General features: G+C 39.0%; 1 protein-coding gene across 3 annotated transcripts in view; it reads left to right on the forward strand.

The window, feature by feature from the left end:
- The window catches only part of Mgat1 (alpha-1,3-mannosyl-glycoprotein 2-beta-N-acetylglucosaminyltransferase), a 167,263-nt gene that overhangs the window by 56,592 nt on the left and 84,951 nt on the right, over positions 1–25,720 (forward strand). For all 3 annotated transcript variants that reach the window (XM_067146872.2, XM_067146873.2, XM_067146874.2), the window contains exon 5: positions 2,962–3,189. In XM_067146872.2, coding sequence (XP_067002973.2) covers positions 2,962–3,189 — 228 coding nt within the window. The remainder of the gene's footprint in view (positions 1–2,961; positions 3,190–25,720) is intronic.

Below are 25,720 nucleotides of genomic sequence, written 5' to 3' on the forward strand. Positions count from 1 at the left end.
GTATACTGTTGAATTGAACTCCATTCTAATGGGGATGTAGATTGGGATGCACTTAAGTGTACCTTGTAGAGTTGTAAGTTTAGTAAAGATTTCTTTCTATACAACATCTTTATTCCATTTTTTAGCCATATCTTGTTTACTCTGTTTTGGATGTCTAAAGATTTTGAACTTGATATGTTATTTCTTTGGGTAGACCTTAAAAACTTAGGTATTATATTGCACTTTAAACATTTTTTTCAAAAACCATATATCTTTAGCAATCTTACTGACTTTAACCTTGAGGTTAATATACTTGTTTGTCTTGGTTTTTGCCTGGTTGGCTATCACATTACATGTAACTAATCTCATGTTTAGACCCGTATTGAAATTTGCTGTAATTTGCATACAAATTTGTATTTTTTATTTTTCTATTCCACCTTTTCAATACATGCCTCAAATCAACACATGAAGCAGAATATTTCCAGTGCATTTAAGATTTTAAGCTTTAGACTATACTGAATTTTAATGGAATTTATTACTCAAATTTTAATACAATAAGCCAACTAACAATTGTTTTTAAAAAACAAAGAACTTGAGAATTTTAGCCAAAGCTCGTTATTGTGAATATATTACTGTGTTTTGGATGTCAGTGTTATTAGAATTAACTAATATCCGAATTTCAGCACTGTCATTTAAATTGTTAAACTGTCCATTGTGTTTACAAATGCCTATGTTTATGTATTTTACCACTTAGTTTTTAAAATCATAATTAAGTACAAATTAGTTATAAGCAAATTAACAATGACAGGTCTTAACCTTGAGATAAATTACAAAGGCTGAGGATGCTTGAAACCAAGCGAAACATATCCCTTTTAATGTAGTGTTGTAGCAATGTGAACTTCTTACAGCTCAAAATCAATTGTATTGAAAAGGTGGAATAGAAAAATAAAAAATACAAATTTATATCCAAATGATAGCAAATTTCAATACAGGTCTAAACATGAGATTAGTTACATGTAATTATTCAGTTTTACCGCACCGACTGTAATAATATTGTGAAGATGATTATAAGAATGAGAATAAAGTCATGAAGGAACAATCGCTTGAATAATAACACAAGAGGGAGTCATAAAAGAAAGGAGGACTCACTTTAGATTAGATGCTCTAATATCACAGAGTCGGAAGAAAACTAAATGTGAAGGCCTGCAATATAGACAGCTCATAAAATTGATCAAAATAATATTACATTGACCATTGTTTGTTGTGATGTGCTTTGTATATTCTGTTGCCATTTATCTCCGATAGATGGGATTACTGCTGTGCACCTAGGATAACAGCCTGCCTGAATATTGGCGGGAAGTAGCTGGGGAGTTAGATATCTCTCTTCTGTAGCATACCATTCCTCTAGTTCATACATTTTCTGATACTACTGGTACGTAACACACTGGATCATCATAGTATTCCAGCTATTCGATCCCTACTCTCAGGCAGTGATTGGAATGAGCAGTGTGCACACTCATATGGAATAACCACAAACCTACTACGGTGGCGTAGCAGGGGGGAGAGGTGATACTTCCACGTGGCGCGTTCCAGGTGGCAGATAGGGGGATCCTAACCGTCTTGCCGGCGGACTTGAGTGAAATAAAATAGCTCTCACGGACCAAACATACAACCCCCCTGTGGGTGAGGGACGCAGGCGAAGAATAAACCCACGGTATCCCCTGCCTGTCGTAAGAAGTGACTAAAAGTGGCGATTTAGGGATGTTTGAATTAGAACCATGAGACTACTTATAATTAGTACCACCACGGTGAACACCGTGGGTCGCTTTTACTTGCGCGTAGTATCACTGTGTTAGGTTCTCAATAGGTTTGTGATTAGTAGCGACAGTGTGTGAATCAGGGTGAGTTTTACAGTACCTGTGATTAGTTCCACTGTATGAGGGACACCATGGGTCTTCCTTGCCTATGATTAGTACCCACTAAATGAGGAACACCACGGGATAGTGCGAGTCCCTGTGATTAGTACACCTATGTGAGGAACACCATAGGTTTGCGTTGCCTGTAAATGGTGCCACATTGTGAGAAACACTATAGGCCTGTGTTACATGTGCGCATTACATTACCTGTGAGTAGTATCATAATGTGTGGAATACCGCGAGTCTATGCTACTTTTCATTAGTACTACAACATAACAAATACCTTGGTTCTATTTTCCTAGTGATAAGTACCATTATGAGGGGCCATGACCTGAATTTTGGACCCCTTTAGACTACGACAATCATCGATTCAGGATTGTGCTCTAGAAGCAGTCCCTTGGCCAGTAATACTATTGTTGTTTAAAGGGACCTAACATCTAGGTCATCGGCCCCTAATGGTACAAACTGAGACGAAATGTAATGACAATTGCCGCTAGTTTCTGGTAATGTGGGGTATTGCAGGTCGTATCCACTTATTGTTTTAAATTTATATCCATCCATTCATTCTTCATCATCACATTTTGAATTCTGGTCGGTGGATGATGATTTTGGACTTCTAAATTCACAACTGAATTCTTGTCTTAATTTTGTTGTATCTCTCAAATTACAGAACAAATCGAGCTGCCATTTTTTCCCCTCCAGTTCTTGAATCTTGGTGAAGGTCCCATACACTGGAACCATGCTCTAGTTGGGGTCTTACCAGAGACTTGTATGCCGTCTCCTTTACATCCTTATTACAATTCTAATACTCTCATAACCATGTGCAGAGATCTGTACCCTTTATTTACAATCCCATTTATGTGATTACCCCAATGAAGATCTTTCCTTATATCTCTGACAGTGAATTCAGAAATTCACAATTTTCTCATTTATGGTGTATTATTGCCCTTCAGAACTTGTCACATCGTATTGTATTCCTAAAAATTAAAAATGAGCTATTCCAGTGCTCTGTCACAGTATCCATTCTATGTAGTTGTATCGAATTGTTCTTTTTTTATTGTTGTAGTTGAAGCGTGTTCGTGCTATTGCTCAGCGTCAGTTACCAGATGGTGGTCCAGTGATTGCAGTGTTGGTATTTGCTTGTAACCGTGTCACCGTGAAGAAGTGTATTGATCAGCTGTTGAAATATCGTCCATCAGCTGAACAATTTCCAATTATTGTATCGCAGGACTGTCGGCACAAACCAACTGCTGAAGTCATTGCTGCATATGGAAATGAAATAACTCGTATCGAGGTAGGTTTACACCATGCATTTTCTACATTTTAAAATTTTGTTGTAGAGATATTAACTTAACGTTTCATTGCTAGGTTGGTTGGTCGGTTGGTCGGTCGGTTGGTTGGTTGGTTTTGCAACCAAATTACAAAAAATCAACACGTTAACAGTTTAACGCATATTAAAATAACATAGAAAACTATGAGCATTTCAGAAATGAATATTCCTTGGATGTATTATTATTGGTAAAGCTGAAAAAATCCTTTGAAAATAATTTTTGAAAAATAAATAATGGTTTTCAATGACAGAAAGTTCAGACATGATTGCGTCTTTCTTCTTTACTCATAAACCTGAAAGAAAGAACATTTAACACTAGAAAGATGGAATGAGTCACACCACCTTGAAAGACGGAGGGGTCAAAAATGACCCTCGAGAGATATATGTTTTATTCTATTATTTGTGAATACAAATTCTAAAAATTCTAAAATGAAAATAAATATCAATGATGTTCCCGATTGAATATTATATTAAAAATATCTGGTTCTAAACCACACAGTCATATCAAAATTTCAGTTATAAATGGATGTAAAATAAACTAAAAGTCACAATTAGATATTATATGGATACAAAATGAAAGTCTCTTGTGTGACTACTTTTCTACTTTCATGAACCTATGTACCATCCTAAACACATCCTTCAGTGGTCTGAAGAGCACGTGGTGAAGTACAGTATGTCTGTGAATGAGTGTATCATCAACTTCAAAGCTTACAGACATTCTACCCAGGTGATGACTTTCTCTTTTCCAATACATCTCTTGCAGACAACCTTTTTGCATGTCTTACACACATGCCCACCTTTCATGTCCTTCTTACATTTCTTGCGCACTTGGCATTTCCTGCGTTTTTGGCCGGATTAAGGTTCTATATCACTATCATCATCGTCTGCAGTATCGGCCCTTTTATTTCTACTCTGGGTGTTTGCAGCAGTAAATTCCACAGCAAGTTGTAGATGAAAGTTTATTTGCGAGATCTTGATATTTGTAACCTACTTGTACAACACCCAAGCGTTTATTCCTGATAATTCGAGAACATTACTGAATGTGTGTAACGGCCATCTATGTGCAGCTGGCTGGACGGTATACTTTCTGGCCATTTGGTCCACAACATCGACTCCATACTGCCCCCATCATGCTGGGCTCAGCTCGCCGGTGAGCGAGAGTCTCAGAGGTAGACCATTCGCTTATCGGCTGTGCAGAAAATTTTAAAGGCAGGAATAGATGAAGGACTAGCGACAAATGAAAAGAATGCAAGTATGAAGAATGAGATTTCCACCTAATCAATACTTTATTACAAAATGTTTGAAGTTATCTACATTGAAACAGTACCGGTTTCGACCTGTAAAAAGGTCATCATCAGCTGTTGGTGAACCTGCTTAATAGCGATAGTACGTAAAACATTACTAAAACTAATTTAACAAGAATGCCTTATTCTAATATAATATTACTTAAGATATATACATATGGTACAATATGGGGCGTAGACTCATTGGAGTTCCATTCAAAAACCGTTCCATTCAAAAACCTGTGCTGTTGCACTCCAATGAGTCTAAGCCCCATATTGTACCATATGTATATATCTTAAGTAATATTATATTAGAATAAGGCATTCTTGTTAAATTAGTTTTAGTAATGTTTTGCGTACTATCGCTATTAAGCAGGTTCACCAACAGCTGATGATGACCTTTTTACAGGTCAAAACCGGTACTGTTTCAATGTAGATAACTTCAAACATTTTGTAATAAAGTATTGATTAGGTGGAAATCTCATTCTTCATACTTGCATTCTTAATTCATCAATACGGACAATGAAGCTGATAGATTATAAAATGAAAAGAAGCTAAAATAGGTTTATATATTTATTAAAAACTATCACTCTTCCAATAAACAATTAAATTTACAAAATCTGGGACTAATTCTTGGAAATCTCTTCTCCTCGTGCTATCGTCTATAAGGAATCTTGATCAAATTAAAGCTCAACGAATGTTCTTGTCTGTAATAATAATAATAGGGATCAATAATTTACTATAAACTGGATTGAAAATCAAAATACTATCTGGTATCACTCTCTCCAATAATGATAATTAAATTGCTTAAATTAAAATATTCCTTCTGGATCTCACTTAATTCTACAAGAAAATGATCATTTTCTTTCCCTTATTAAAATTATTGAAAAATGTTTAATTCAAGAAATTGTGGTTAATAAGTCTTCCTTAGACTTTCCCTTCATCAATCAATTCATTTTTATAATTATTAAGTGACTGAACTTCTCATAATTAATCCTTATTTGATCTCATATCAACCTAAACGTTACTCGTTGTTATGCAATAAGTGACTGTACAATAACTAAAAATTCAGCCTCGTGACATCAATCCACGGACGTTGCCTTCTCTTATTCAATTTATTTTAGTGAATTAGATCCTAATCTACCTTAAATTATAATAAAATCTTCTAAAGATTCATAATTCATCAAATCACGGACACGTGAAAATAACGTAAATCGGTCAAAATTTGACGCACGCAGTGGAGAACATCATCATAAAACCATTCAAGAAAATTCACAAACACAGAATATAATCAAATCACACATCACACATTCACACATAGGTACACAACAATATTACAATATTATTTACACGAACACTAACCCATTATTATTAAATTTTGGATTTATTCCAAATTAGGGAAATCATTCTCTAGATGACAATATCATGTATATTCCAGGTATCGATCTAGGACGTGATAGAGTTGAGGTTATCACTTTTATGCAGAAATTAATTATACAACGATGTTCAAGGGAATCCTTTAAACAAAAATCATTCAAAATAAGCAAGTAAAATACCTACAGCACAGGTCAAAATATTAGAATACGCGCTTACGGTACATGAGTTGCGGCATTTATTTTTATTCTCCTACTATATCGTGGCTCTCGATTAATTTGCACTCAAGCTCGAAGAAATCATGTTCAGTGACACATTTCTTCCAAAAATGACTCTAATGGATGCATAAGTTATCACACAAAACATAATGTCCATCTGCAAGTCATAATCAAATTAATAGCACAGTAAAATATACGTATAATTTATCATTACTCCGTCCGGAGGATGCCATGTTCCAGGCCTACTTTACATAAAGTGAGCACACGATAATTCTTTCCAAGAACAAACCAACATTAAACCCATGACCTTATTCAAATTTTAGCCCGTAATTAGGTTTAATTATTTTTACTCATTATTATTATTATTATATTTATTGACCGTGCCTAATCACACTTGCAAAGCTATCGTACGAAATTATTCAGATGACTCTAAACGAACTAAAGTCCACAGAAATGTCGTATAATCGTAGAATGAAATTTGACACTTAGAAAAACACTAGAACACTGTCCTAATCTGTCTCAATTTTCAAACTATTTCAAAATCATTCAAGATTAACGCGGAGGTCATTTACTTTTATTTCTCCTGCCGTCTTAAATTTTTAGGACAGTTGAGGTCTCTCTCGATGACATTCACTCTTATCTCTAACTAATAGAACCGAATACACATTCATTCCAGAGTACAAACTACCTCCCACCGAGGAAAGAAGAATGAAAAGTCAAACTACGGCTAAACTAATAGAAAATCTAAATGAATAAGGTAAGGCTACGTTTTACAGACATTTTACAGAAAGATAGAAAGATGAATTCTTAAAGAATACTCATGTGGCTGGTGTTAACTGGATTCTGGCTGATGACCTAGTACGTGGTCACATCACCTTCCATCGAACAAAGTCTTGCCCATGTCGGACGCCTTACATAATTAGTGACTCATGGAGGAGATGAAGGTGCACAGGAAACAGTAGGATTCATCTCGGAAAGGGATAGCCATCTTGAAGCGAGCTCGAACCAACAACCTTCCTTCTTCTGAGTTCTCGTAGAAAAGCTGAAACTAATAAAAGTCTTAGCAATAGTCCAGGATACACACGCGATGTTTAATAATTTGGAGATGGACACTTATCTTATGACAGTCATAAATAAATCGTAGAGACGTTTTCAAATGCCTGAATTGCAGTTTATTCAGTCCTCAGTGCCTTCTCTAATGCAAAGTCTCCCAGTAAAGCAAACGACGTCCAGTCTCGACCGTAGCTGCATTCAGAGTAAAGCTCAAATCAAGTGTTTAGAAGTAAAAACCCTCTATGAAATTTCCTTTGGAATTACCGTAAATTCACTGTCTTAAGACGGAGGTGTGCCTCTTGATTATATCTGATTGGTGGATCTGTTGCATTCCTGTGAAGGTTGTCATTTTTATTGGCTGCCCTAGTTTCACGTCACACGACCTTGCAATTATTGATCGATTATAATCACGCTGCCCGCCCGATCACGTGGCACACACACACATGTGTCTGAAGGACACCTAACAGGAATTTCACCCTGCTTCCTCGTTCTCTTGGTAGGTTGGGAAAACCGGTTCGCAGGCGGCTTGTTCACGCTAGCACAGGAGTGTAAAATCTCACCCTCCTGGCGATCGAAATAATGTTTCAACTCACTGATGAAATAAATCATTCTCCCTTAATAAATTATTTCCACTTTTGAAGGGGACAATACTTAGTTCCATTGTAACATGTTAGGGTGTCGGGTTTCTTTTTTCTGTCCGTTCCCACCTGGACATCTGGATGAAGTGAACTGAGCACATGTACATTCTTACAGACTTTTTCTTGATAAATACTCTAAAGTTATGTTGTTCCTCTTTAGAACTTGCGCTCGAGAAGTTTTCACTTCCGGTGGAACCTCCCATCGTACCCGATTTATTGTACCAAGAAGACTGGTTCCCTGGGATTTCTGCTTTTCAGCTAGCTGCAGTGATGCCAAAAACTGTTGCAAGTGACATCCCTACCCTTGTTTATGAAAGGGGCATTAACTTCTCAACAACATAATCACATCTTCAGGGTGCTGTTTATCCCTTCCTAGATAAGGAAATACTGTACATTCAAGATGTATTTCGATTCTTTATCCATGAAATAAGTTTCATTATGATAGATCCGTATTGAACTGTGATTACAGTAGAGTTGGATGCCATAAATTGCAAAAAGCAACAGCAGGTTTTGCTGGAGAACAGTTGCTCATCAATTGTAATCCTAGCTCCAGATTTATAGCAAATCTGACAATTTGAAATAAACCTTTCCCATACTTCTGATATCACGCAAAATTTTGGTTTTAACACATTGGAGACGGCCATATTTGAATGTGCTACCCTCCAGAAATCGCAGCATTTTTAATGGTTTTTGAAAATAAGGATTATAACAACTTTTGGAATACATAGAAATATTGCACTTTCTTCTACACAAAAATGAGTTTTAATTATCATAATAGTGCAGCAATTTTTAAATATAAATTTATGAATATAATACGTTTTACAAATGAAAAAAAATTGACGCAGCTATGGATGCCAGTTTGGTTAATATTTCAAAATCTGACTTTGAGGGCACATCTACTGAAACACACTAATACAGATTCTAACCTAATTGGTCAATTGGCACCGGTATCCTTGTTTACAACCAGCAGTTTGCATTCCCACTGTTCGTTGTTTGACGATGGGGTTGCATCGAGTTGCTGCAGGTACACGGGAAACACCCATATTTTTAGGAAGCGGTAAGAACCCACTTCAAGGAAGCAGTATAAAACTTTGTTACACTTCACACCAATTTGAAATTAGTTCATTTTCTACATTTACTTGCCTGAAATGCCAGAATCATCATGTTTACTTCGTGTGTAATTGTTATCCTGATCCTCATTTTCAGAAGTCGTGTCTTCCATAAGAACATCCATAATGGATTTGTTGTCGAAATTTCATACACTTGAATTAGACATGGTAAATATTCACAAGAATTACACAAACAAGCCTGCCTCTCGAACACACACCCTTTCTGTCTGCATGTACCGTACATACTTCCCCACCCATTTCACAGTTGAGAGTCAACGATGATGCAGCCTTAGGTTATGTAGGAACGTGGCTGTGTTATCAATGCCTTGAAAGAAGAGCTTTCGACTTATGCTCATAACTAGTATATTTCATGCTTATAGAAGCATTCAACAGTATCCCAGTGAAGTTACAGCTCGCTGAAACAGCAGCTACAATTTTTTAGCTACAGTGAAATTGTGCCCGTAGATTCTCCAAGCTCCGCCAGCAGCAATGAATTAGCGCGCCCGTAGTTTCTACGAGTGGCGTCTCCAATGTGTTAAGTTTCTCTCACCTTGAGGATCTGATAGCCAATCTCAAGAATCTCAAAATTTCTATAAAACGATCTCGGGACATAGCATTCTTACACAATTCAAGTCCCTACTTTTTCGACCAGAGTGATTTCAAATCCAAGGTTCTTGCACAAGTTGCTCCCACGAGCATACAGTATACCCAGAAATACATCAAGTTTATCCAAAGTCACAGACCAGTTCTTACATTGTAGCTGCCTTTCAGCCTCTGATTCCATATATTTCTGTATGTTTTTAACGATAAATACATCCATGAAGAGTCTCTATGCGCTTGTGATGCACCAATCAACAATATTTTGTTTTCCATGTGGTGCTGGACCTGACTCGTCCCCAGAGTCATCTTCACTTAGTTCCTGGAGAGAAACTATTATATTGTCTGGTCTCAAATACATTCTCTGCTACATATTTGAGGAATCATTCATAAAACAACCACAACAAACAGCTCAATACACAAACTACAACAAACTGTTTATAATACAAGTTTCGCGTGCTCCTTACTACAAATGGCAGGATTGTGGGTTCGTTCTAACCTTGACTCACGTTGGTGGAGTGGGGAGGGGGTTAATAGGTAAAGGTAGCAGATGGAGTGGAGTGGGGAAAAAACTAACACTCAGAAAGGAAAAAATGACCAAGTTAACCAGATCAGATGCGATATTCATGAAACACTTGAAGGACACACTATAAGATAAACACATTAAGAGCAAAGTTATGAGAAAGGATTTGAGTTCTTCTAAAGTCTAATATGGGTCAAAAATGACCCTTCCATCCTTCTAGGATAATAGAATTATAGGGGTTGTTAGTGCTGGGGCATCCAATTTTAACAAAGCAAATAAAGCCTAAGTGATGAAAAGTCATACATTCTGAACGAAATCTAAGATAAATTATGGCAACAGCAGAGTGTTGAATTCATGGTCAAAAATGACCCCTCCGTCTTTCTAGTGTTAATTCTGAATAATTTGATATCAGTATGATCTGTGTGCTGCAATTCACTCATGAAGTATGGCACAAAGTTATTCACTGTACACGTAATTGTCATCGATGTCAGGTTCTTCACAGTCTGATACATGGTGAGCAGCTATGACTATGTCAGTTCTCACGTAATGAGAATCACTTTTGACAAAAGAAGTCACTATTACTGTCTACATGAGCTGAAAATTCAAGGATATCGAAATCATTCGGCCTTGAACATGACCCAGCCATTACAAGAATAAGAAGAAGCAAGCACGTGTGACAACGGAATAATTAGAAGATGTATAATTATACCAGGTGTACGCATAAGTCTTTTCCGGTTTCACTAAGAGATGGCGCCAGCGAACAGTACGCAGCATATGAATTTGACACATATGTTAGTTTGTTCGTCTTGAGATTAACCTACCAACACATACAAGTTGAGTCTGCTAAACACTATGGGTGGGCCGGCGTAAGGTTGCACATGACAGCTGCGCACAATGTTGGTCACAGTGCAATGGCAGACGAAGCAATGTTGCCGCCATAACAACAGCTGATTGCATGACACGTGAGTTTTTAAAAACATGGGAAAAACGTTTTTAATATCATAGCGATAATACACAATGCAAATGAAATCGGCCGACAAAAATCAAACTTTCAACTCACAGATTATTCATCACACAAAATGATACGAGATAAATATACTACGGAGTTCTCATTATCGCGATGTTAGAAAATACGGAAGAAATCAGCTGACAAGAATCTCATTTTAAATACACCAATAAATGTTAGAATAATATACACCTGTGCTAACACAAAATGTTTCAAGTAAAATCTATAAAATTTACGAAAATTAGGAAACTTTATTTTCATACCTGATACCCTCCAGATCACTGCCATCACTACCGTCGCCTTCGTTGTCATTGTCGTCGTCGCCTAGGCAGATCATCAAGTCCTGACAGTCACTGATGATGCCATGTATTGCCATTGCCGAGTTAATGAATGCTGCGACATGGCTAACTTTTTTCCTCCACAAAGCCGCATCCATTCGAGCAATACTCTCCCGGAACAGTCCTTCCACTTCAGTAACTGTGAAGGACTTTGTTATTAGTGCGTACGTAATGTTTTACTTCACCCCATACCCTACCGGTACCAATTCGATGAGGTTGAAGTGACAGTAGAACGGTGGCAATCCAATAACCTCGTGGCATTGTTCCTTCGCTACCTCGTCGACTAATTTAGTCATGCACATATGCGCTGGAATATTTCTTTACTGCAGCCATTCCACTAACAGTTCTTTACGGGCGCTCGAAGTAGGGGTCTTGTCCATTATTATGGAGTGGTAAAGTGCATTGTCCATAACAATGACAGAAGGGACTTTGAGCTGTAATAACCGTACTCGTGTCTTTGTATTGCATCAGCCTGGAAAGAATTAATTGCTGTTACATGAGATAGCTTCATTCATTTCTTTCCCGGAGTGCTGTGAAACAAGTTCCTACTATCAGCCCCGTTTCCGTTGCTGCTATGTACCCCAGTCCCTTTTTCCTTCAGTTCCTGCAGGCGAACACCTATCTAATAACAGAATGCTTTGAAAGCCCTAATGTTTGACTTATGCATTCCAAAACATGATCTGCAGGAACAGAGAGACGGCTATACAAGCTTACGAATTTCTTCCCCCTCACGTAAACGAGTTCTCCGCACTAATTCTAATGCCTGACTATTAAGGGACACTCCACTTCGCGCTTCATGATTATGTTGTCATTTCCAAGACATCACACTGCATTCGTTAAAATAAAATTTCACAATTATCTCACAATCAAAACAAAACTTTCATAAACGCGCGAATCACACCCGACCACGTGCTAGCAGCGACAGCAAAAACGGCAACACTTCAATACACTAGTCAAGCTACTTATAGATGGCACCACTATACTACCCATATTGCCAAAAAGAGTCAACTGAAAATAGTTCGTATTTATTTTGTGGCTCGCTTAAACCTTATAATTTTTTTAAAATGCTCATATTTGTGTAAGCAAATAGAAATTTATAAGCACTATGCGGAATTAAATACGAATTAACGCGAATAAAATGTGGAACTGTATCTGACATTAAAAGTAGTAGATTGGTGATTCTGATTGATGGGTGATGTTCTTCATTTGATTTTTGTAGCTGTGCCAACATGACTTACAACTGTCAAGTGCAACCTTGTGCCGGCCCTCCTATAGCGTCTGTGTTGTATCGTTCAGTGATTATGTCGATGTTTGTGCCTGAAAAAGAACATTTGTGGCATGCATTGCTTTTCTTATTTAATCAAAAGAAAAAGGCTGTGGAAAGTCATCGTTTGCCAGTAGAAACATATGGTGAACATGCTCCATCGATTAGAACATGTGAGACATGATTTCGGCAATTTAAATGTGACGATTTCAGTGTGAAGGACAGTGCGCACTCTGGTAGACCACAAAAGTGCAAAGACAAGCAGTTGCAGGCGAAGACTACCGAAACCGTTAATGCACTGTGCTAACGCCAACAAATTATTAATTTAAATCACGCATTGATCGAAAGATGACTGGAATGGGCCAGAAGACATGGCAAAGTGATTTTGTTACGTGACCACGCACCGTCTCGCACAGAAAAACCAATGAAAGACGCTTTGAAATCGCTTGGATAGGACATCCTTCCACACCCGTCATACTCCCCCGACACAGCGCCATCTGACTATTACCTCTTTGCATCAATGTGGTACGCGCTCGCAGAGCAGCACTTCAGCAGTTTTGAAGAAGTTGAAAAATGGCTCGACGAATGGTTTTCCGCAAAAGACGAGCAGTTTTTTTGGCATGGTATTCATAACTTACCTGAAAGATGGGAGAAGTGTGTAGAAGCCAATAGCCAATATTTTGAATAAACAAAAATGAATTTCCCTTGAAAATTACGTGTTTTCTTTACCACAAAAACCGGCAAAGACATGCATGCACCTGGTAGTTTGTGTAATACAGCGAACATACGATTTACCAAAGAAACAAAATAAACTCTAAACTGATAGGAAGATCAAATTGTTGTATTCATAAGACAATAACAACTTTTAACACCCACAACATAAACTTTCTCGGTCATCAGATTTCATTTGTCGAAAATAAAAATATTTCGTAGGCCGGGTGGTTATATCGGTTGACTAAAATGCAAATTCAATGCTTTAAATTACTGTCATAATCATCTCTTAACATTTAACAGTCACACAAATGACCAAAATCCCTAAATAGGACAGAGCTGATGTATTGGTGTCGTGAATGTCCTCGCCATAACCTCTCGCACTGATAGATCGGCGCACTGAGTGCAAGAGGGCAAAATATGTTAGGCGAATGTTAGGTTGCAAGTTTGAAATCTGAACATCTTTTAATATTATTGATGTAATAATGGCACTGTAATAATAATCATACGATCTCAGCTGTCGTGTGTAGGCTTCTTAATTCAACTTCACTTAAGCTGCCTGTGCATTAATTTTGATGTTTCTCTTTTACTCAATCAGATAGCAAAGTAAAATGGATCACTGGTGGAAAGTCTATAACTGAATTTAAATTTAATTTTATCGGGTAAACACCATATATATCACCAAAGATCTTTTACGTGCCGACATTGAACATGGAGTGCCGAGTGGACTTTTTTCCCTGACCTTAAAAAAATGTGACTGCCTTTGCTGCGTTTGAACCTGCAATCAGAGGCTGACACTCTACCACTGATCTGCAGAGGGAGCAAATGATACTGTAAGCAATTTGAACGTGGGTAAACATTACATGCCCACAGAGGCACTTGATTTGGGAGAAGATGAAACTTGAAGAAATAATGTTTTTGTATAATTAGGACTCTAGGGCAGAATTTTGACAATATACTGTAGGTATTTATTTATTTGATGCATTGCCAGCATTGATCAGTGAGCTTCCCCCCTTTTTTTTTGTGCACTGGCATTTAGTATAGTCAAGCCTGTGAGCGATGTGAAAATTAAAATTATAACTATGCATTATCGAAGTCTTTTCCCTCATACTCAAGGATATTTCACAACAAAATGTAGTTTACAATGAAATTCTTAAAACATTTAATAGGATAGTGAAACGCAATAATTGACAGTGGACTATACGTTATTACATCAGCATCATGGTCTAGGGGTAGTGTGCCTGCTTCTTACCCGGAGGTCCTGGGTTTGATTTCCAGCCAGGTCAGGGACTTTAACTGGATCCAAGGGCTGTCTTGAGGTCCACTCAGCCATTGTGAGAACAATTGAAGAGCTATCTGATGGTGAGATAGCGGCTCCAGTCTAGAAAGCCAAGAATAACAGCCGAGAAGATTTGTTGTGCTGACCATGTGCCACCTTGAGATGTGCAGGCCTTTTGGCTGTGCAGCGGTTGCTTAGTAGGCCGAAGCCCAATAGGGCTGTAGCACCATGGGGTGTGCTGTTCTTTTTCCCTTTTTTGTACCTTATTAGAGTGCTTTAAATGTGACAGTTATAAGCATGAACTAAGCAAAACTTCTGTGCATATTTAGTCTAGGGTTACTAAATTTAAAAAGTGAAAATCTGGTACATTTTTCTTTTGTCTTTAAAATATGCAAAATAAAAGGGGGGAAATACATTAGTTAATTTAATTTCCTTTTATGGTAGTGTAGTAAATATTAAACCCTGAAATTTTAATCAAAACACTGCAAAAAATACCTAATATGTGTTATAAATTTTCATTATCATTTTAGGCTGTTATTGCAGTTGTGTCACCATTCCCAAATGCATTTCAGAACTACTGTCAGGAGGTGATCAGGCTGCTCCTAACATGGAGTGCAGATGCCTTTTCCAGCTGCCCCTAACCTGGGCTCAAACACAACTTGATACATTCCTGTGTCATTTCGAAGCTGTTGGATCTGCTTAGGGGATTGGGTTATTTTTCCACCACACAACACTTGGCATTGAATAATGATAATAATGATAACAATGATGACGACAACAACAACAACAACAAGAAGAATAAGAAGAAGAAGAAGAAGCCGGTTTCTGACCTGAGCGTTCCTATGTTAAACAAATTTTTAACTTGAAGATGATATTGAGATATAGAGCAACCCGAAGCTCTCCGATTATTTGTAGTTTAGTTAACTTCAAGAAAGTGTACGATTCGGTCGATCGACGGTCTCTCTTTAACATCTTAGGAGAACAAGGACTTGATCCAAAGACATTAAGACTCATCAAGAAAACACAGACACAAAGTCAAAAGTGAAATTCATGGGTGAAGTATCGGAGCCTTTTGCGATTAAGACCGGCGTGCGACAGGGTGAGGGATTGTCACCACTGCTTTTCAACCTTGTTCTAGATAAAGTCATTCGAGAATGGGAGAAGGAACTGAAAGCTCAGAGGCACTGGAAATCCATTCAACTTGGACAAAAGAACGATGACATAAAGGTCAGTTGTTTAGCTTTCGCAGACAACCTAGCGATACTAACAGATAGTGATATTTCAGCGATCAAGCAGATTGAAGTCCTCAAGGAATGCATTGAGAAAACTGGACTACAAATCTCATTCGAGAAGGCCAAGTTTATTTGCACTAAATTCAACATTCAGGAAATACAAACAAAATATGGGCAGATCAAGTGAGTTCCATACTTTAAATATCTCGGTGAGATCCTAGAACCAACAGGGTTGGAAAAGGAAGCACAGAAAGTCCAATTACAAAAACTCAAAGGAGCATATTGGAGAACCCGTGACATACACAACAAGAAATGCATGTCCATACATACAAAAGGAGCATATTGGAGAACCCATGACATATACAACAAGAAATGCATGTCCATACATACAAAAATCAAATATTATAATACGGTGATTAAACCTGAAGTGCTGTATGTAAGTGAAATCTTAGTACTTAATAATAAAGGTGATAAAACATCTTGAAGGAGAAAAGGAAGATCTTGAGTAAAATTCTGGGCCCAGAGAAAAAAGAAGGGTATAGACTCAAATTACGCAAAGCTACGGAAAGACTGTTCAACCTTGCCATAGACATCAGGAAACGAAGACTGAAATTCTATGGACACGTTCATAGACTATCGTCTTCAAGGTTAACCCACAAGATTTTGACATATACTGAAAAACTGAAGAACGTACCATGGATATAAGATGCTAAAAATGATCTGGAAAAGGCCCAGATAGAAACATCAGAAATACTGGACAGAAACATTACCGTCAGAAGATACATAGATGGGTAGTAAAGCCAGAGAATGAAGTCCCTAAAAGATTGAGGACTAAGTGGTCAGAGGAAAGAAAACAGGCACACAGTGAAAGAATGAAAGCAATAGGGTCTGTTAAAAAGTCAAATCATAAATGTAATGCATGATCCAATAGTGTCCATATGCAAATAATAATAATTTTATTTTACATTTTATGGCCTTCATTGGACCACTTTAGTTAATTATACAATGGATTTTTCGATTTTCTCTCAGCCCAGTACTTCTTCATTCTCTCGGATCTTGATTTTCTCTCCTCGTCTGAAATCACTCTTTCCATGGTTTGTCTGTTGATCTTGGTCTGAAGTCTGGTGTCTATGTTTTTGAGTGTCTTGATTCTGTGGGTCTTGTTTTTTAAATCATCTACTGTGAGTTTTTAAAAATTGAAATTACACACAATGTTTACATGTCATAATTTTCTTTTGGTACATCACTTTTTTTTTTTTTTTTTTTTTTTTTTTTTTTACCAGTCCTTGGCAAGTGTGCTGATGCATTGTGTTTGTTCACTACAGTTCATCAGGTGGTACCTAGGACGGGTCATTCCGCAGAGTCAGCAGATACATTCTTCGTTTGGGGCGTGAAATTTGGTGGTTAGGCATATTTTCCCGTGGAATCCGTGGACACCAAAGCGTGTGTATACATGGCGTAGTTTGTAGTTTGGGCCCTTCCATTCACTGTTCTTCATTAATTCCGTTTCGTTGAAACCTTCAGATGTCTGCTGGGCTTTCTGTCTCCTTTCTTCAAGGACGACAGTCGATGCGGCGGTGTCTGGTAGCCCGAATGTTTGTTTGATGTCTTCCAGAAAGAATGTTTTGTCTGCCATTATGTATGCCATTCGATTCTCTGTAAATTTTGAGATCTGTAGGATCCGTTTCAAGTACCTGGCCTTTATATTTTCAATTCTTTTCATGTTTGCAACAGTTAGTTTGTGCCATATTAATTGTATCCCATACGTAACTACCGGGGCCACTTTAAGCTTGAATAGTGCCATTGCAGGACCGGCCCTGTGGTGTAGGGGTAGCGTACCTGCCTCTTACCCGGAGGACCCGGGTTCGATTCCCAGCCAGGTCAGGGATTTTTACCTGAACCCGAGGGCTGGTTCGAGGTCCACTCAGCCTATGTGATTAGAATTGAGGAGCTATCTGATGGTGAGATAGCGGCCCCGGTCTAGAAAGCCAAGAATAACGCCCGAAAGGATTCGTTGTGCTGACCACACGACACCTCGTAATCTGCAGGCCTTCGGGCTGAGCAGCGGTCGCTTGGTAGGCCAAGGCCTTTCAAGGGCTGTAGTGCCATGGGGTTTGGTTTGGTTTAGTTCCATTGCAGTGTTCACTGAGAGGTTCTGCGGCTTGGGGATCTCATACATTGCTTTGGTTGCTGCCGCTTCTTTTTCCTTTACGTGCAGTGTGAAGGTTGAGCCTGTGGTCTGCAGTGTGATACCCAGGTATTTAAATGATGACACGATCTCGAGTTGTTCATTTCCGTTACGGAAAATGTCATGTGTTGCCAGTTTTCCTCCCCTTCTAAATTTCATAACTTTTGTCTTAGCACTGTTGATGGTTAGCAAGTTTTTATCCGCCCATGCCCTCAGGTTATTGAATGCAGTCTGTATATACGTGGGATCCCTGGATATCTGCGCCATGTCGTCTGCGTACATTATTAGTTTGACCCTTTCAGTCCCCAGTACCTTTATGATGTCGGATGTCATCAGGTTGAATAGCATAGGGCTCAGTGGGTCTCCCTGCAGAACTCCTCTCGTCTGCGTTAGGGCGGGCGTGGTAGAGGTTCCATCGTAGATTTCCACCTGGTTTGCGTTAAGTATGGTCTTTATTATCTCCCGTTCGTGATGTAAGTCGGGTAGTGCTTTCTCATGTTTTTGTATGAGTATTTTTCTGTCACTGCTGTCAAATGCCTTTGCGTAGTCGATGAAAATGGCATACAGTGGGCTGGCTGGTTGTGTTAGTGCGCTGTCTATTTCAACTATGATTTCTTCGATGGCCTGTAAGGTCGATTTGCCTTCCATGAACCTGTACTGGCTTGGTGGTATCTCTCTTGCTATTCTTGGTCGTATGCAATGTAGTATGATCTTTGAGAAGAGCTTGAAGATATTACACTCCAGTGCTATCCCCCTGTAAGAACTGGCGTTGTTCTTGCTGCCTTTTCCTTCGTATGGCGTGATTACTTTTGCCTTTCTCCATATGCTGGGTATTGTTTTTCTTTTCATGCATTCATTGAATAGTAGGGTCAGTGGATCTATGATGTCTATCAGTGTTGTCTTTAGTTGTTTGTTGTAAATCCCATCCGGGCCTGCGGACTTTTTGGACTTGGGAGTCCATTACACATTTCTTCACTTCATCTGTTGTGATAGGTTGTAATGTGTGTATGGTATGTCCTTTATTTCAAATTCATTCAATGTTTTATTTCCGAATTGTTCCTGGAAATGTTCCGTCCATTGCTGCGGATTGACTGCGGAATTTTTAGGTGCAGTTTTGTTTGATTTAAGTATCCTGTAGGGTTTTTCCTCTGCCTCTTTGATCAGCTTTCTCTCTTCCTTTTGACTATAGTCTTTTTTCTTGTTCTGTATTAGCTCTTTGTATTTCCTTCTTATTTCTGCATATTTCTGGAGGTAGTATTGGTTGTTTCTGGATCTGGCTTCATGTAGGGATTTCAGTGTCATTTGCCTTGCCTTGTAGCATTCGCTATCGAACCATCTTTTAGCTATTCTTTGGTTGTGTGGTTTGGTTGTTGATGACAAGATAATGTTTTGTAGTGTAGCCATGGCTTCGTCTAGATTTCGTTGTTCGATTTTTCCTTTATTTCCGGTATTGCTTCCTTTTCCACCTTCCAGAGCTGCTAATCTATGTTCCTTGAGTGTCTTACTTGTGTTTCTGGGTGTTCTATATCCTTTTCTGTATTCAGTTGGAAATGGGTTTCAATTGGCATATGCTTTCTGATTGGGTTGGAGCCAACCCTTTGTTCCACTTCTTCGATCCCCTTGTTGCTGTTAAATACCAGGTCATTCATGCCCTTCCCGTTATGCACAATGAATTTATACTCCAATTCCGAGTTGACTAGTCTCAGGCCGTAGTCTGTTAGGAAATCAATTACGCTGTTCGTCTTCGTGCATCTTTTGTCAATTCAGCAGTTGAAGTCACCGGTTACCATTAAAGGTTTGTTGTCATTGAATGCTTCGATGGCTTCACCCAGGCTGTCGATTATATTTTCGGCACGTGCTTGGGTTGAAGTTGAAGAGTTTAGTTGATATCGCCATTGTGGTCTGTGTTTTTAGGACCGTCCTCATTAGTTGTAGGTGCGGCTTCACGAAGCAGCTTACCCCTCCTTTGGGTCGCCCTCTCCTTCCCTGTCTTGCTAAAATGTGCGCACTATAGAATTTGTCCAATTCCGCTTCTTCAGTGGTGAAGGTCTCTGTGAGCGTCACAATGTCGTATGTGTCCCATCTGGTGCTTGTGTCTACGGATAGTAGTGATTTCAGGCCTTCCGCATTCCAAAGCATGGCTTTAAGTGTAGTCTTTGTGTTGTGTTGTCAGTTCCCGCCGTGGAGTCTGCGTGGTCTGCAGACGGTGTGCTGGCGTAGTTCCTCCTAATGGGGTTGTTTGATTTCCTAGTGGAACTTGTAGGGGCGAAAAGTCACCCCTTTGGGCCAAAAGTTTGGGTTGTCTGTTGTTTCCTTTTTGGTGAATGGGACTGCGATTCTGAAGGCTTTGTTCTGTCCTCTTGAACTTAAGGGTGTGATCTCTCGTTTGTCCTCTATGCCACCTTCTATCAGATGATTCCTTATGTCTTCTTCGGTAGTATTGTTGTCAAGTCTCCCTATGTAGAGCCATGCCATTTGTTCTGTGGCTCTCAGGTTACTGGTTTCCTTGCCTGTTCCTTTCCCTAGTTGTCGGTGTTTGAATCCAGTACGTGTATCGTGAGTATTAGTTGCTTCTCTTAACGTTGTAACGGCCTGATCGGTATCATCATGATGGTGGTTGTGAGAGCTGGGTTGCTGGTGTGTTGCGTTGTGTGTTCGGGTTTGGGTCACCTCCGAATGCAATGGTTGATGCTCCTCTGTGTTTTGGAGAGTTTTAACTGTTTGGTTGTTCGTACTGAGTTTCATCTGATCTGTCAGAATTTCTGATTGTTTTACTTGTACTTCAAGCATGAGAGCTAGTTTATTTAATAGGGTTTCGCTGAGTGAGTCAATAGTAGTCTTTAGTTCGGTCACCTCATTCCTTATTTCTGAACATGTTTCCTTGTTTTCTAAGATAGCGAGTCTTGTTTCGTCTTCTTCAGGTGGTGCTGTTTTTATGCCATATGTAACAAGTTGGTGCCTACATTTTGGGCAGAACCAGAAAAAGTTGTTGTTCTTGGTTTTCAGCACATTACAAGCTGACACAGAAATACCCATGCATTCCATGTGGTATCGTGTCTTGCAGTTCCCATCGCATGTGATTATCTTGTCTTCTTCCCTCAGTTGTGAGTTGCATTCCTCATGTGTTGTTATTGGTCTTGTTTGGCATAGTGAATTCTCGTATGTTTCTCCACGTTTGTTTGTTGAATGTCTTTGCGCAGAGCTTGTAGTAGTGGTTAGCTTTCCCCTTGTGAGTATTTCAACACCAGTTCACTCTTTCTGCACCTATACTTTGTCTTTCTGGTGTGAGTCAAACTTTCTTTCGGCTTCGAAGCACGCTCTTCCCCTTGTGATTCGCTATGTGCAACTATGCTTTCTCTTTCCGGTGTGGCTCGAACTTTCCTCCACTCTCGATGCAAGTATGCGGTCTCTTCCTCGTGTGATTCACGACGTGCATCTATGTTTTCTCTTTCCTCTGTGCATTATAATCTTTCACCACCCTCAAAACACTTATGAGGTTTTTTCCCCGAGTGATTCACTAAGATTGTCTCTTCAGGTGGGCAATCTGTTTCTCCTCCGAGTGTTTCACTAGTGTTTCACTAATGTTTCCTCTTCAGGTGGGTGATCTGTTTCTCGTCTTACTTAACCTCACTAATTTCACCTCGGCCGTCTCTAGATTTTGATCTTGTATTTAACTTTATACACTGTTATTTACTATTAATTTATTTATATTTGCAATATGCTCCTTTCGTGTTCCCTTGTACTTTGCCTTACCTCGTTTAAGATATTTTGACCGTCTATAGTTCTCGTTAATTGCTGAGCACCAAGCCACACATGCTTCACTCTGACAACAAACAAGACAGATTCCTCTACTGTGATTTGTATTTCCTTCATATCTTCTTTGATTTCTTTAGTCCACTTAATGTTACTCTTACTGTTCCACAATTTTTCTATTATTATCCTGCTGATTCTATTTCGGGTGTTCTGATTAGGTGACCCAAGAATGAGATTCTTTTTTTTTCTTTTTCTCTGATAGTGCTCATTACTGTTTCTATTTCTTTGTAGACTGTTTCATTAGAAACTAGTCTCCAGTGTCCATTTTCTTGGTATATTCTGTTTATACATGTTCTGATTATTCTTCCTTCTTTTTTTGAGTGTTCTGTCTATTGCTGCAGTATTAGTTGTTTTGAAAATGGTTTCACTAGCTTATGTTATTTCTGGTTGTATGACTGTTTTATAATGCTTTAATTTTGTGGCTATCGAGAGGTCTTTTTGTTGTATGTGCTGTTGGTGACATATTGAGCTTTGGTTAATTTGTTTATTGTATTATGCCATGTTTGCTTTTTGTTAAGGTTGTATGTTATGATTTTACCTAAGTATTCAAATTTGTCTATGATTTTTATTTCCTGTTCTCCTACTTCGATTTTCTTTGCGAGTGGTGGGTCGGTTAACATGATTTCTGTTTTCTCAAGGGATATTTTGAGGCCAGTTTTTTTGTGCTATTTCTTGTAGTGATTTAATTTGTTGTTGAATTTCCTGAACATTGTTAGATAGGAAGGTCATCACGAAATTCCAGACAATTTAAGGTTATGGTGTCTTTAGATCTTCCAATTTCGATGTTTTTTTGGTTATCCTTATACCATTCCCTCATTATATTTTCCAAAGCACAGTCGAATAGCAGTGGTGACAAATAATCTCCCTGTCTTAAACCAGTTTATATGAGGAATGGCTTAGAAAATCCCCCCCCTGAACTTGACTTTTGATTGTGTGTTGGTTGAGGTGAGTTAAATCTATTTGATTAGTTTCGGGTGCAGTCCAATATTTCTTAATATTTTCAATATTGAAGGTCTATGAATACAGTCATATGCCTTCTTAAAGTCTACAAACATTATTGCGAGAGGTTTGCTTTGTTTTCTGTCATATGCCATAACTATGTGATCTTGCCACGGTGGGGAGACTTGCGTGTCCCAATGAAGCAGATACCCGAGCCGCAGGTGCAACCATATCGGATGAGTATCTATTGAAAGACCAGACTAACGAATGGTTCATCGAAAGTGGGGTAGCAACCTTTCGGATGTTGCAAGGGCGGCAATCTAGATATTTGACTGATATGGCCTTGTAATAATAATCAGTGTGGCTTAGCTGTGTTGATACTGCTACACAGCTGAAAGCAACGGAAAACTACAGCTGTAACTAACTCCCAAGGACATGCAGCTTTCTCTGTATGAATGATGTACTGATGATGGCTTCCTCCCGGGTAAAACATTCCGGAGGTAAACTAGTCCCCCATTCGGATCTCTGAGTGGGGACTACACGAGAGGGGGCGACCATCAGGAAGATGGATACAGACATTCTGCGAGTCGGAGCGTGGAATGTTACAAGTTTGAATCATTGTGGTAGGTCAGAGAATCTGAAAAGGAAGGTGGATAGACTAAAGTTAGATGTAGTTGGTATAAGTGAAGTACGTTGGCAGGAAGAACAGGATTTTTGGTCAGGCAACTACGAATTATCAACACAAAATCAAACTGGGGAAATGCAGGAGTTGGTTTAATAATGAATAAGAAAATAGGGCAGCAGGTAAGCTACTACGACTAGCATAGTGAAATAATTATTGTCGTCAAGATAGACATGAAACTAATGCCCACCATAATAGTGCAGGTTTATATGCCTACTAGTTCAGCAGATGATGTGAAAATCGAAAGAATGTATGAAGAGATAGAAGATTTAATACAATATGTAAAAGGTGACGAGAATCTAATTGTGATGAGAGACTGGAATGCAGTGGTAGACCAAGGAAGAGAAGGTAATACAGTAGGAGAATTCGGATTGGGACAAAGGAACGAAAGAGGAAGTCGGCTGGTTGAATTCTGCACTGATCATAATTTAGTCCTTGCCAATACTTGGTTCAAACACCACAAACAACGGCTGTATACGTGGACAAAACGTGGAGAAACTGGAAGGTATCAAATAGACTTCATTATGATTAGGCAGAGATTCAGAAACCAGGTGTTGGATTGCAAAACTTTGCCAGGAGCAGGCGTGGAATCTGACCACAACTTGTTGGTCATGAAATGCCATCTGAAGCTGAAGAAATTGAAGAAAGGAAGGAATGCAAGGAGATAGGATCTAAACAAGTTGAGAGAAGAGAGTGTGGGGGATTGCTCCAAGGAACTTGTTGCACAAGGACTAAATGAATAACTTGAAGGAAACACTATAGAGGAAGAGTGGATAATCATGAAAAATGAAGTCAGTAGGGCTGCTGAAGAAATGTTAGGAAGGAAGAAAAGATTAACTAAGAATCGTCAATGGATAACTCAGGAGAAACTAGACCTGATTGATGAACAACGAAAATACAAGAATGCTAGAAATGAAGAGGGCAGAAAAGAATACAGGCGATTAAAGAATGAAGTGGATAGAAAGTGCAAGTTAGCTAAGGAAGAATGGCTGAAGGAGAAATCCAAGGATGTCCAAGGTTGTATGGTCCTAGGAAAGGTAGATACTGCATACAGGAAAATCAAGGAAACCTTTGGAGAAAGTAAATCTAGGTGTATGAATATTAAGAGCTCAGATGGAAAGCCACTTCTAGGGAAAGAAGACAAAGCAGAAAGATGGCAGGAACATATCCAACAGTTGTATTAAGGTAAAGATGTGGATAATTTGGTTGTGGAACAAGAAGAGGGTGTTAATAATAATTTTTTTTTTTTTTTGCTTTACGTCGCACCAACACGGATAGGTCTTATGGCGACGATGGGATGGGAAAGGCCTAGGAAGTAGAAGGAAGCGGCCGTGGCCTTAATTAAGGTACAGCCCCAGCATTTGCCTGGTGTGAAAATGGGAAACCACGGAAAACCATCTTCAGGGCTGCCGACAGTCGAGCTCGAACCCACGATCTCCCGATTACTGGATACTGGCCGCACTTAAGCGACTGCAGCTATCGAGCTCGGTGATGATAATAATAATAATAATAATAATAATAATAATCGTATGGCCTCAGCTACCGTGTACAGACATTTCAATTTGATGCCATCTGGCTGTCTGCTTGTCAATTTTGACGTTCCGTTTTACTCTAGGCCCACTAGATGGCAGACCAAGTAAACCAAAACTCTCTTGGGCGTCTTTGTCTGAGATTTAATGAATTTTGTCGGGTGAACATCAAATGTGCCACCAGAGATCTTTTACATGCCAACATCATACGACATGGAGTGTCGAATGGACTTTTTTCCGCCCTTCAAAAATCCGACTACCTCTGCCGGGTTTGAACCCACTATCTTGGGATCCGGAGGCCGACACTCTACCACTGATCCACAGAGGCAGACCCAATTTTGAGGTCAGAGTTTGACAGAGCTGTGAGAGACCTAAATAGGAACAAGGCATCTGCAATTGATGACATTCCCTCTGAATTACTGATTGCCTAGGACAAACCAGCATGGCAAGGTTATTCCATTTAGTGTGTAAGATGTATGAGACAGGAGAAGTGCCATCCGATTTTCGGCAGAATGTTGTTATACCTATTCCCAAGAAAGCCGGTGCTGACAAGTGTGGAATCTACTGCTCCATTAGTTTAGTATCTCATGCCTGCAAAATTTTAACACGTATTATTTCATGTTTGTGGGTTACTGTAATCACGTCCTAGTTTGTGAACCATGGGCAACGGCTGAGTGGCCTAGTAAGTGGTCCTGAGAGTCAGGATACCAGTTGCTATG

The sequence above is a fragment of the Anabrus simplex genome, chromosome 5, assembly GCF_040414725.1.
Source record: "Anabrus simplex isolate iqAnaSimp1 chromosome 5, ASM4041472v1, whole genome shotgun sequence".
In the NCBI taxonomy this organism is placed as follows: Eukaryota; Metazoa; Arthropoda; class Insecta; order Orthoptera; family Tettigoniidae; genus Anabrus; species Anabrus simplex.